General features: G+C 37.1%; 1 protein-coding gene across 6 annotated transcripts in view; it reads left to right on the forward strand.

The window, feature by feature from the left end:
- The window catches only part of LOC110167606 (teneurin-3-like), a 595,717-nt gene that overhangs the window by 533,317 nt on the left and 48,072 nt on the right, over window positions 1-14,328 (forward strand). For all 6 annotated transcript variants that reach the window (XM_055158090.1, XM_055158089.1, XM_055158088.1 and 3 more), the window contains 8 exons: window positions 2,928-3,052; window positions 3,506-3,613; window positions 4,839-4,993; window positions 6,473-6,574; window positions 7,556-7,729; window positions 9,740-9,799; window positions 12,628-12,790; window positions 13,810-13,948. In XM_055158090.1, coding sequence (XP_055014065.1) covers window positions 2,928-3,052; window positions 3,506-3,613; window positions 4,839-4,993; window positions 6,473-6,574; window positions 7,556-7,729; window positions 9,740-9,799; window positions 12,628-12,790; window positions 13,810-13,948 — 1,026 coding nt within the window. The remainder of the gene's footprint in view (window positions 1-2,927; window positions 3,053-3,505; window positions 3,614-4,838; window positions 4,994-6,472; window positions 6,575-7,555; window positions 7,730-9,739; window positions 9,800-12,627; window positions 12,791-13,809; window positions 13,949-14,328) is intronic.

The raw sequence follows: 14,328 nt of genomic DNA on the forward strand, positions 1-14,328 counted from the left end.
CACTGTATTCACACATGTCAGGTCAAATAAAGCTGTAATTAAGACATGTAGTGTCTATGAGGTATACCTGAGAAACAGCATTTGCTGAAAACAACACACTTTTAGATGCTGAAAAAACAAGAGTATTGGATGAGTTTCTGGTACTTAACTGCAAAGTAGGAATGTGATACTTGATTAAGTTAAGTTCAGAATCTTGTTGTTTTGATGTTATGTACCAAAAAAAGTAAATAATAATAAATAAATAAAAAGATTAGACAACCTGGCACTGTGTTCTCAAATTAGATGCTCTCTGTGTTACTACTGTCTGATGGGGTGCCAGCTTTGGCCTGACAGAGAACATTATTATTGCCTTGTCTATAATATCACACAGTATGGTTTTAAACTTAACTTTCTTAACTATCTAAATCATGTCTATAAAATAATCACTTTTAGATCTGGGCATTTAAGCACTCATTATTCTTGACAATATTATGCATTTGAATATGTGAAAGGATTTAACAACAACTGGATGTGAGAAAAAACTCCTCTCTCAGACGGAGCTCATGAGTGGCCTGAATACGCACAGAAGCACCTCATGGACTGCTGTCTGAACCTGACCACAACCCAAAATATTGCATATTTGTGTAACAGGGAGCTCTTGTAAATGAGAGCTTGCTCCTAAGGGCCATCCCGGTCTAGATAAAGGACACAATAATGTCTGTGGCCGTGCTGACCTGGACACAGATTGCATGGTGGAGTGTGTGCGGCGCACCCCTCTCGTGGCCACTAAGAGTACGCACTTGTTTAGGAAAATTCCTACGCAATCCTTTATCAATGAGACCCCTGACCTGTAACTTGGCCAGTTGGGACCAGGCAAAGCAGTAACATCTCCATGGAGACAAGCTGCTAACAAACCCTCCCCCAGTAAAGTGACATAGTGCACCTTTGAATGCCAGTGATGTAGGCTTCTTTGCAGTGTTGGGAATAGAATAAAACACGTGTCTGGATGTATTTATAGCAGTGCTAATTATCAGGCTGTGATAATGTGATGAGAGCCAGGCACAGGGCACAGACTCCACACTTAAGGTTCACAGCAAAAACTGCAGAGGCTTATTTGACAATGTGACTGGAGCATTAGGGCTGCAAGATTCATTGCAAAATTGTAATTTCTATGGATGGTATTTGTAAGTACCATAATTTCCTCCACAAACAACAAAACAAGAGTCTTACTCTGCATAAAAACTGCCTGCCCTGTAGTTTAGATCTGTACCAACGCAGAATATATGTGATTCTTGTATCAGTTGTCAGCTCATATATTGTTGTCTTTTTCAGATGGATGTGCTTAAAATATGAACTTTGAACAGAAACCTATTATTAAAATCAGTCCAATTCTAAAACACACCCATCACAATTTGACTATTCAGAATAGTTTTTTGGAAAGGTTTTGTTTTACGTACGAACAATTCAAACTAAAAATAGATAGAAATAGAGAGACAGATCTTCATGGAGATGTTATTGCTTTGTCTGGAATGTTTCACAGTATGGTATTAAACCTTTCTATATTCATGGAGACCAAACCAGAATAAGTTACAGGTCAGATCCGTGGAGAGGCAACCCCGCTCACAGTCAGAGTTCCGGTTTTTTTCTATTTTTGAGCAATAAAACTACATGTAATTGAATAAATGTAAGGTTGATCTGTTTACTGTCATACTTTAGAACATTCCAGGCAGTGACGGACCCCCAACTAAAAAGTTACACAGTGCACCTTTAAAAATAGCCACCCTTTGTATTGAACCCTGGTTTGCACTTTTGTGATTTTTTGACCCTGACAAGACACAGCTGTGAAGTGAAAACCATTTCAGAACACGATCAGATGTTGTTGCTATTGGTGCTAAATTATAACTAAGCCGATAGCGCGCAAGACTTGCGAATGCAGTGAAAAAAAAAAAATTCCAATTTCCTCTGCAATATCACTCTTTGCACTAATCAACAGTCTTGGCTTTCAGTTATTTTTATTTCACAATGTTAGAAGATTGTCTCTTTCGATCCAAATTGAAGCAAAATACATTATATCCATCCGCGAGATTAAATTATTCCAAATATTTTTTAGTGCATTGAAAAACCTTGTTCACTTCGGTCTGGGTAAAAAAGATTCATTTGTGGTGAAGGACAAAAATTAACGCTGAAAGCATCCTGAGTCCTTGGGGGATTGTGAAATTTCAAAAGTATTTTCCATTGGCAAAAAGGATAATGGATTAAAGTTTTTAGCTGCTAAGGCCAATAACTTTATTACAAATTCACACCACTTTTAGGGCCATGAACTTGAATGAGGAAACCTTCAGTGGCTCTCAGTACTGCTTCAAAAAAAACAAAGGAATTATGGAGTATTTTTGTTACACACCACATTGTCTATCCTTTTTAGAGGACATGTTACACTTTTAGGGGCTTTATTAAAAATGTTATCTTTTGTTTACAGCAAAAGGGCTTATATTACGCTATTTTCTGATCTATGTAATAATGTTTCCTCATCAAAAACATACCCGGAGCTGTGTTTTATTGCATTCTTATGTGGGTGGGGTTATGTTATCGACCTTTAACGATGAAGGTTCAATTCCACTTTTCATACTACAGTTAATATGTCCTGTAGAATACGTTTTTGCCAGATATCCCTGCGTGTTACAGTATGTGTTTGTATAATAGTGTTTGGGTCATAGTTGAGAAAACATAGGTGCAAAATGGCAGCCACATCTGTCAGTCTGCCTCCAGGCATGTGTGACTGGAGACTATTTCACCCCTGATCGTCTCCTCTCATGTTTTATATTACAGTCTTACATTGACCCATCCCACACCCCACACTTTCACTATGTTGTACCCAATCATGTAATGGTCAAAACGCCAAACACATTTTTATAAGCTAACATTATTTACTTTATCTTCTGTTTCCATAGCAACAACCCCGCTCATCGCTACTACCTGGCAACCGACCCAGTCACCGGTCAGGTCTACGTTTCGGACACCAACTCCAGAAGAATATACCGTCCCAAGATGCTGAGCGGCGCCCGGGATCTCATCAGTAATACTTTTGATTACTACTTTGTATTTGCACTAAATTTAACTCGGAAAAACTTGGAGAAGGCAGCAGATTCTCACACGTTTAAGTTTTTCTAGTGTGTCATCGGATCTGTAAATTGGTTGAAGATGTTTAAGCCAAATAAAGACATTGTTGGAAATGAAGAGAAGGAGTTGGAGGATTGACCAACATTGATTTACATTTTCAAAAAGCCAAGCCAGAGTTAAAGAATTGGGGAGAAAGAAAGACAATTTATGACAATATCCTGAGATGTAATTGTATATGTATTTATTTATGTATTTATTTCTTTATAATTTAGGGACAGTGAACATTAATGTAAATCTGTACTGAACAAATGTAAATATGCCAGGTTATTGGGTCTCTCTAGTTGAATTTTCAGCCTAGTGCCAGCACGTTGATTGTATTTTTTATGCATGTAACTGTGTGTATTTGTAGGTAATGGTGAGGTGGTGGCCGGGACAGGAGAGCAGTGTCCTCCCTTTGATGAAGCTCGATGTGGGGACGGGAGAAAGGCCACAGAGGCTCAGCTCCTGGGACCCAAAGGTTTGTTTACTCTAGCAATGGTTCACTATAAAGATTTTTGTCAATGTTTTTAAGTTTTAGGGCTCTACAGTTAATACAGTTTTAATCAAGATACAGCCTATTTTACTGTCAGTTCAGACTATTTTGTTTGGATGTAACTAAAGTTAGAATTTTTTGATTGTTCCAGTGTTGTAATAGCTTGATTCATCAACAGGTTTCACATCGTAGAATCCATCTGACCAGTCAGTGTTAGAATTTGTTCGCTCGATGGTAGGCAGGTACTTTTTTTATTTAACCAATCGCTACTATTTGGTCATGACATATGTAATGCACCGCTAATGGGGTTAACTGATATATTAAGCTTTTTCCCAATCCGGTAGGAAGAAGGACAATAACGTCTTTCCCCTTGATAAAATTCACCAAACGTTCTCTTTGTTCCGGCTTTAAATCCTCGATCTCGGGAATCGTTGCCAACACAGAATGTATGGCTCTTCGCTGACTGGCTGGTACCTGAACTCGCACTTCTGCGTTTTTTGCGAACCGTTTAAGCGTATTCCAATTCCTGACCTAGTCGCTGGAGAGAAATGAAATTGAGTGGAGGCACTAGGTGGCGCCTGATGCTTCAGATTCAAATAGTTGTCATGGCACTATACATCCCAGATTGATCATTTGTACAGATGAGTGTATTTTAGCACTAGCTGAAATAATTTACCTGTTATTTTCCTAAGTTTGGAATAAAACTTAATTAATGTTCCTCTAAAATAACATGTAAACTTCTCACACATGTAAAGATCACATTTTGTCACTGTTGACGCACACTTCCTGTCAACTCATTATTTCAATTTTCCGGTCCAATTTACAGTGTTTCTGTAGCAGTTTTAAAGTGTCGCTTTTGTATTCTTGTTATCACAACCTCTACTTTGTATGTGCATGGTACAGAAGGATGTCTATTTAAATATATGGAGCCTCCATCTGTCCAATTAACACATGTTTAAAAGAAATAACAGCACGCCTAAGTGTTACTCAAAAAACTAATTAAAGTCTGATTTAAAAGGGCTGTACCTGATTTTTACTGTCTTCAAAACATAAAACGTAATTAGTTAATTTTAAATAGCAGTGTTTCAGACTTGTTCATCTCTTAGTACATTCCTAGCAACCATTTTTTTTTATACAGTTTACTTTGCTGCTGTATAAAAAATGTTTTGTATGACGTATTCTTACATGTGCAAACTTTCTCTCCTCTCAGGGATTGCAGTGGATAAGAATGGACTCATATACTTCGTGGATGGGACGATGATCCGAAAGGTCGACAGAAATGGAATCATCTCGACTGTTTTGGGCAGCAACGACCTGACCTCTGCACGACCTTTGACCTGTGACACCAGCATGCACATCAGACAGGTAACAGTGTGGCCTTAATGTGATATACAACAGAGGTAGTAGAGCTCCACATAGCCAGAAGGTTAGGGATTCAATTCCTAGACAAAATGTAGTTTTCCACATCAACCTAAAACATGTACCATACATCTAGACATTTCTGACTCAGCTGCTCTACAAAGACATTGTCAGATGGGTTAATGGCAAATAGGAAAAGGGATTAATTTTGCAAATCATGGTCTCATTCAAAAGATATTTGTTACTGTCTTGTTTTTATAGTTATTTTTCATTACAACTAATGTATAATTGCCAATAACAGTCCCTCTGCTAGATAATAACGGACATCGCAAAGGTAAAAGTTATATATTATTTATATAAAGTGTTAAACTTGCCAAGTGACCATTCACCCTGTTTTTCCATTAGAACTGCTAAAAAGATCTGATATTGTCTGTGCCACTTTGAAAATCTTTATTCTGCAGCAGTAGGAAGTACAGTCTGATAAACAAACACGTTCTATATGAGTTATCTCTGTGCAATTTATTGATTGGTGAATTATATTATTATATTTTAGCTGCAACCAGACCACTGTGAAAAGTGCTTTACGCCCTTTTTGCACTTTTAAAAACTTCTCTTCCAGCATTGCCCAGACTAAAGAACAGACTGAAATAGCTCTGTCTGAAATGTACAGTCTTTCACTTTATTGTCCGGCGATCTGTCAGAGAACACCGAGAACCACCTACAGTTAGCTTTCGGGTAGCTTTCATGTGCTAACCGCGCGGGCCAGTACTTGACTTAGGGCAGGGGTGCACCGGAGAGGTCACTGTTTGGTCCTTGGAGCTTAGAGGGCACACTGACCAGAGCGCCCCCTGCCTGTAGCTAGACCTCATTGACGCGGGACCCTTCTTCACGTAGTTCAGCTCAGTTTGACTCCTGTGACCTCTCCTGTGGCTATACGTATACCAGCTGCCCACACACAAAGTCCCCAGCTTCACTCAGACTAATATCTTTTCCACTAAGGTTATAGATAGATGTTTATGCATGTATTTAGGCAGATAAGAATGTTGGTGTATATACAATTGCATTTTAATTACTGTAGATAGCATTTTAATGGTTTGCCACTTTGAAATCCACTTTATTTAGTCTACATAGCACATTTTAGAAACATGACAGGAGACAATAAAATAAAGTAAATTGTAAATAAACAAACAATATATAGAAAGCATTAAAGCTAAAAAACAATTGCTTTGAGATGGTTTTATATAACAACACTGTAATAATATGAATAATTACTATAAAAGAGGGGCAACTAAAAGTACAGATTGTCTCGAAAAGTAGTTGTCAGTAATAAAAATAATCAGGTTTAACGTTTGTGAATTTAATTTTTGATGTGGAAAACAAAAAAAAAACTGGCTCTTGCCCCCAGATTATAGCATCACATTCTTTAAACTGTAAACCTATATAAAATGTTCTTTTCATTTCATTTATTTATTTATTTTTTTTCAGGTTCGTTTGGAGTGGCCCACAGACCTGGCCATCAACCCCATGGACAACTCCATCTACGTCCTGGACAACAACGTCGTGCTGCAGATTACAGAAAATAGACAGGTACCAAAGTGTTTCTATCTAAAATGTAGGTGTTTTTTAGCCAGAAAACTCATTTAGAAAACATTAATTAGAACTTTAGGAAGTTTGTTTACTTACCATGTTAGATTTGACTTGCAGAAAGATATAGGTTTTTATTTCTTCTTTATATGATGTTTATTTTCAATCCACAAAACTGGGAACCACTATTAAACACATGATAAATAGTACTTTAAATCAGTGTTTTTCAACCTTTTTTGAGCCACGGCACATTTTTTACATTGGAAAAATCTTGCGGCACACCACTAACCAAAATGTTACAAAATGACACTATACGGTATATTTAATTACAATATAATTTCTACATTAATTTCTACTTACTCAGTGTGAGACCTGCGCCTGTTTTGATGAACACAAAGCTGATATCCTGGCAGGAAAGACACACACAAAGCTCTTCATCAACAGCTCTCAGTCTCTCTCTGTTTTTAGTTTTTATAGCAGTTAAGCTTGAAAAGCTCTTCTTCTGGGTCAGAATCTTGTCCAAGACCCAGTTCGGAGTTTGCATTCGTCCGTTTTAAAAACTCCTCCATGACTGTCACCACGCACATGTGTTACTAATTCTTTTAAAGAAACGAGGCAATTAGCTGCCTGTTGCCACCCGGACGAATATTAGATCACTCTGCCAGTCATTATATACTACACTGTACCAAAGTGTCCGTGCTGTAGCAAGTACAGCACGGACACTCGACAATGACATAATATTTGCAGGTAATAATTAATTAATTTTAATTTTAAAAAACTGATACTGGATAATTTCTCACGGCACACTGGTTGAAAATCACTGCTTTAAATATCTTTGACTGTTATGTTATCATTTTCCATGTAATTATTTATAAATTGTTTGATATAAAGCAAATTATTTGTATTGTAAGATCTTTCACGCTACACTTTTTGATATTCCTTTTTGCTATATAATATTTCATATCCTTTTTCCTTGTCTTTCAGGTGCGGATCGTTGCAGGGCGTCCCATGCATTGCCAGGTTCCCGGGATCGAGTACACTTTGGGGAAGAGGGCGGTGCAGACGATGCTGGAGGGGGCCACAGCCATCGCTCTGTCGTACAGCGGAGTGCTTTACATCGCCGAGACCGATGAGAAGAAGATACACCGCATCAGACAGGTAAAGTCAGGGGACGAATGTGACGGTTCTCAAGAAAATGTGTAATGCTCGATCTAAACTAGGGCTAAACCAAAACTAAAGCCTGGTGAGCTGTATCTGATTTTTACTGTCCCAAAATAGTGAAAAACAGAACTAGTTCATTTTCAAAGCTTTGCAGTGGTTCAAAGTTATTTTTTACTTTCCTAACGCATTCCGAGCATCCTAATTATTCACTGTGATGATGCTTTTCACAATTTTGAGCCCAAAGCAGAGCACAGCAATGCCATTACAGTAACGCTAAAAACAACTAGCAGGCTAACAATGCACTTAGTGATTATTGATGCTTTTTAGCACTTTATAATTGGATACAGATTGCGCACACAGTAGCCTCATTTTCTGGACCCAGAAAGCTGCTTTTATAATCTATCTGTTCACAATCAAAACAAACATGGAATTAAAATGTGTTGCCGCTCTAACTTATTCTACATTAGAGGCAGGTTAGATGTTTCTAGACTTGGATGGTGGCTAGTTTCTGACCATCACGCAGTCAGATTACCACATTCATACTAGCTAACTGGAAGGCTGGTGAAGTGCATTGCAAAGGGCACAACAATAGTGTGCAATGTCAGTAGCAGGTATCCAACTGTCTATTTTATTTTAGAGATATGGGACTACATTTAAACCATACTCCATACAACTGTACAACCACTCACCTAGGGCTGGGTATCATTAAGAAGTTACATAGGCCATGATACGATACATATCTCGATACAGTGCATATTCGATTCGATACAATATATTTCTTATCGATTGAAGTCTAAATGATGGCTGTGATACTAGAAGTGTTTGTTAAACCACTGTTTGTGCTAAGTGAATATGAAACACACATTTTAGTTCTCAAAAGAGTGAAAATGTCAAATGTCGAGTTTCTTTCCTCTAAACAAGCAACAAAACTGTAGCACTGTAACAAAATTATTTAGTAAAATATATAAAAAAAATACTCTTGGCAATATATACAGCAGCCCACAATATCGATCCTGCATCATCACATTAAATGATACGATATATAGATATTTCGATATTTTTGCACCACCCTACACTCACCTTTATGTAACAGATGTCATGCCTATCAATACTCATCTTTGCACAGTTTGTCCTTTACCTCCTTTTGTACGTGTGTCTATCTAATATATACTGTATCTGTGGGTTACTGTATCCAAATAATTTCCCATGAGGATCAATAGTTCAATAGTGGTGTTATAAGTCTAATAAGTTTGAGTTATCGGTGAGCACTTCAGCACCAACAGAGCTGCTGTCTCAAGCTACAGTATATAGGCTTGTCTTGTGCCAATTTTTACTTTAGTGTACCCCAATAAAATAAACAAAATTAACAAAAGAGTTGAAAAACAGGAGTAGCATGTCTATTGAACTAGGAACGTTAAAATTTGAAATGTTTTACACAGTGTGATCTATGCAATTTTTTTTTTTTTCACTCGCAAACACTTTAAATTACATTATTCATTCACTCCACACTTGGTAAACTGCTCATGTAGCCACAGCTGTCCTGGGCTTGACTGACTGAAGCGTGGCTGCCAATGTGCGCCATCTGCCCTTCTGATCACCAATGGCTCACTCACTTTAAATGTAACTAGAATAAACTGGGATCATGATTGTGTCTTGTTGAGATATTTCTGGCTTTAATCCCAGTTTTGTCCATTGCCTGAGTGAATCCCCAACGATGCATGTGCATATTATCAGAATGATCCTTTTCAGACTAATAGACCAAGGGAGATGATAATTACCCATTGGCCGCAAAAGATTTTTACTGGCGCGAAGCCCAAAAGTCCTAATGAAAAATGCATGGTAACTATTTCATGTTTACACTGCACACAGCATAGTCCATTTTAAAACAAGGAAAAACATTTATTACTTAAAGTGTCCTGGAAACTACTCCTACAGATTTAACATACAATCTGTTTTCTCTGTACGTTTTTCTATATTTATTTTTAACAATATTTATCTTTCTTTTAGGTGTCAACAGATGGAGAAATTACACATCTCGCTGGAGCACTTTCTGAGTGTGACTGCAAGGTATGGTTCATTTCAACATATAAGTCTCCATATTCTTTTATTTATTAAAAATGCGCAATGTAACTTTTCTCATAGGGGAATTCGCAACCTCCTTGCATTAGCTGAAATATTCCATAGTACGTTATTGAACTTACATCTTTTCAATATAGTATTTTATTGCTCAAAAATACCTTCAAAACATGCATTCTTACTGTAAGCAGGCTCGCTTCTTCACAGATCTGACCTGTAACTTGGCCTGGTGGTGCCACCTCCTTTTCTCTCTGGAGATAGTTATGTTTAATGCCGTACTGTAGAACATTCTAGGCAAGTTATTAACATATTAACATTCACCCTTCATAATGTATTAAAGTTCCTATGACAGGTTAGACTACTCATTTCACTAAAATATTGTTAATATTGATTTAATATTGTCCTAAAAAAAAAAAAAAAAAAAAAAAATTATCCTAGTTTGCTTTTTTTTTTTTGTTTTAAAAATGTTACATCCTGGTTGGAAATCATGAGCTGTTACCTAGCAACCATGCTGTAGAGTAGGCCAAAACTCTAATAATGTACAAATTATTATTTGACAAATAAAAATATAAGAAAATTTTATTTCTTTCATGTAAATTGTATCAAACTTGGATAGAATATTTTCAGCTCTCTAAAATTTCTCTGCTTCCTGTAATTTTCAACATATTTTTCAATTTTCTTTCACAAATTGCTTTTTAATTGGTGTAAAACTATAATTTACATCTACAGCAGATATTATCCCATCAAATTAAGTTAGAATTAGAGAATCATCAAAACCTGTTTTATGCACTTTAAGTTTGATTTTGTGTTTATTCTTTCCTTCTGCTTTTGTAAAATCGATATCAGCTAACCATGTTGTGAATGCACTGGGGACATCTATACTATTATTTCACTCTTTGATTTTCCATTATCTTGTGTGATTTGATTCAAATTTTGTAACCCACTGTGTCAAAAATCCTGTATGACTCTGTAGCTGGCGAAACAACTTTGATTCTGCCGAAAGCCGGCTCATGGAGAATGGATCAGAACGAGAATCGCTGATCTGAAATGACTCAACCACAAAACTGTCTTGTCCATATCAATGAGGGATGAAGTGCGCGCAGTGAATTGGCTGAGATTAGAAGCGCACATAAGGCAATAAAACGCCACTATGAATTTCACTTTTATCTCCAGTGCAGACAATTTATTAATAATACATCAGGATCAGAGCATTACATTCACGAGGGGTTCTGCTCCTCCTGTCCGAGCCGGTGCCCACTTGTCCTCTATTAAACGTTAACTTGAATTATTGATGTAACGTTATTCTCCCCAGCTTCTCTGTCTTTTGGTGTGATACTATATGGGAAGCTCATAGACTGATATACAAATGGACATATCTAGTTAGGAGCCAGGAAGTGAGTATGGGCACTCTTCCGGCTTCATCGACTCTCTTCCTGATTCACTTTGTATTGAAAAAACGCCGCACCTCACGCCATAACTGCTGCTGTTAGGCTCCTTATTTTGGTCTTAAAATGTTCAGTTTTGTCCATAAATCAGCTCTTATTCCTAATATGGAACTCGGCTCCAAATTTGTTCTATAATTGTTAGCTTCAGTGAGCTTCATTTGACTTCTTTATACAGTCTACGGAGCAGACCGAGGACATGCTATGTCCATGTCTTGCCCAAGGACACAATAAAATGCAATACAAGTAGTGGGCAGCATGAGTTTATGATCAGGTGGGCTCATCAAATGAGCGACTAACTCCCACATAATACTTATCCTATACTTATTGGCAATGTACTTTTTGTCGCATAATGTAATCTTTTTGCTTATTTTTATTAAATCATTTTTGGTGCAAGCCATGTAGTTATGAAACAGCAGTAAAAATACAATAAAAGTAAAATGACAATAAAGTACAGTGTAGACGCAGTCACATTGTCTCCTCATTTACTATTCATAATATTGTCCATAAACTCACAAATACACACAAAAAAAAAATTCTATAAAACATAATCATCCATTTGAAATATAGGCTTGCAATTGAAGACCATTTATCCATGAATAAATCTTTCTTCATTTGTAACCTTGCAGTTATTTGCTCTATAAGATATGCATCCTTTATTTGACTTTTCTACTGGGTCATTGAGGGGGGCAGCGGCCTGAGCCAGGAGACCGTTATCATTTTCTTGGGAATTAAGAGTCAAATTTTCAGCAAACGAAAACTACTATTTGCTCTTATGTCATTTGGAAAAATCCCCAACAGCACAATAGAAGGCTCTAATATAATTTTGATCCCCAAACAGTTTTCAATTTGCACATCCTTCCAAAATGTTACCAGTCTAGGACACCCCCAGAATATATGGAAATGATCCCCCACCAACATTTATCTGAGGTCCCACCAAATGTACATGTAATAAAAGGCGTCATATTATTTTTATGTAATATTCTGCCACCTACTTGTATGCATTGAGATGTCATGCCAACACATGCCATGTTACTAGTCAGATCTATGGACAGGCAATCTCACTTCTAACTGAATAAATGCCACACTGTCACACTGTCACTGACAATATTCCAGGGTCATAGTGCAGCTTTTACTGTAAATAATTCCTTATTTTTGCACACCTAGGTTTAAAATAAAAATGAAAATTAAATATTTTTAGGCATGACTTTTACCTTTTTTGAACACCATTTTGAGGACGATTTAAACAATAAATTTTTACTTTTTTTTTTGGCAAGATTTGGTGGCCAGTTGTACTATTTAATGTTCACTTGAATTAATGATGTAATGTTATTCTCTCCCTCTCTCTTCCCTTGTATCTCTATACTACATGTACAGAATGACGCTAACTGCGACTGCTATCAGACTGGGGATGGCTATGCTAAAGATGCTAGACTAAACTGCCCGTCATCTCTGGTGGTGTCGCCGGACGGGACCCTCTATGTGGCTGACCTGGGCAACATCCGGATCAGAGCCATCAGACGCAACCAGCCGCCCACAGGTAAGAGAAAGGAAAACTGGATCTTAAATACCGTATTTTTTGGACTATAAGTCGCACCAGCCAAAAAATGTGCAATGAAGAAGAAAAAAACATATATAAGTTGCACTTTTGGGGTAATTGTATTTTATAAAATCAGAGACCAGGAACCGACATTTCATCTTGAAAGGCAAGCTATAGGAATATATATATAAGAATAGAATAGAGAACAACTGGCTGAATGAGAGTTAATATGTTAACATATTACATATAACATATTAACAGTTATTCAGATAATTACAGCATAAACAACATAACATAAGTTTACCAAACTCACGATCTCACTCCAAATCACTAAATCCATTGAATTCTTCCTCGGTGTCACTTCCGGAGATAAACCATAGATCCATGAGGTAAACAGAGCGCCACTTCCTCTTCTGTATAGCTGTTGTCAGACTCAGCATCAGTTCCAGTTAGAATTATTCCGGCCTTTCTGAATCCTGACAGGATGGTTTCGGAAAAATGGTCTGAAAAATCTGCTTGATGTCAGTGGTCCCATTTGTATTAATAAGCCAGTATGTCCAATGAACATAATGAAAAAAGGTTATCTAATTAAAGACTAGGTGCCTGAACAAAATATAATGTATTCTTAAAGAAAGAATAGTTGTAATTTATTCTGAACTAGAGTTGTGCTTTCCTACTTAAATAAATAACAAAAAAGCTTAACATACGACAATAGTCTTGTATTTTTCATTATAACATCAATGACATGATTAATGATTGTTTGTGTAACTGGAAATGAGTTGACAGAAAGTAGTTGGCAAATGTTCCACTCACAGCTTTTGGGATTATTTTATCATATCACTAAATGGCCATAAGGAATTCAAATTAATTTTAAACACTAAATTAACTCTCGACCATGTATTATGGGAGGAAGAGGATCTGTTTTAAGTTTATGTTAACACAATTCACACATCCCTTTGCGTTGTTTTATTTTAAATTAACTTATGTAATTACTCACCCACCCTCTCTCTCTGCTGTAGGCTCTCTGGCGTCTGGCCCCAGCTCTTATGAGGTGGCGTCTCCAGCCTCTCAGGAGCTCTACGTGTTTGACCTGAATGGAACACACCAGTTCACCATGTCCCTGGTCACCGGGGACTACAAGTACAACTTCAGCTACAGGTACTCGAGCTGTGAGGCTGGGGTTTTTAAGATCTAAGATTAACTTTATTTTATTTATTGAGATTTTTTTTATTTCTGGATATCCACTCATGCTGCTATCATGTGTAACAGATAAAAAGCATAACCCATAAAGCCAGAGTACATGAAAAAGACACAAGATGGTTAGTTACAATTCTTCAGTTTACAGTGTGTAGTCTGCAAGGTCCATATACAAACAAAACAAACAAAAACACAGCTATACTAGTGTTTACACAGACAGGACTGGTGCTACACTAGACTAGCACTACACCTGGGGTTCACCAGCACCGCTACAAGAGCACTACTGGCCCAGGGCTTTTTCAGCAGCATTCTGAGGGCATCATTATAGGCCACTTTAAGCT

Source organism: Boleophthalmus pectinirostris, unplaced genomic scaffold (genome assembly GCF_026225935.1).
Source record: "Boleophthalmus pectinirostris isolate CB_2022bp ecotype Guang Dong unplaced genomic scaffold, ASM2622593v1 HiC_scaffold_22, whole genome shotgun sequence".
Taxonomy (NCBI): Eukaryota; Metazoa; Chordata; class Actinopteri; order Gobiiformes; family Gobiidae; genus Boleophthalmus; species Boleophthalmus pectinirostris.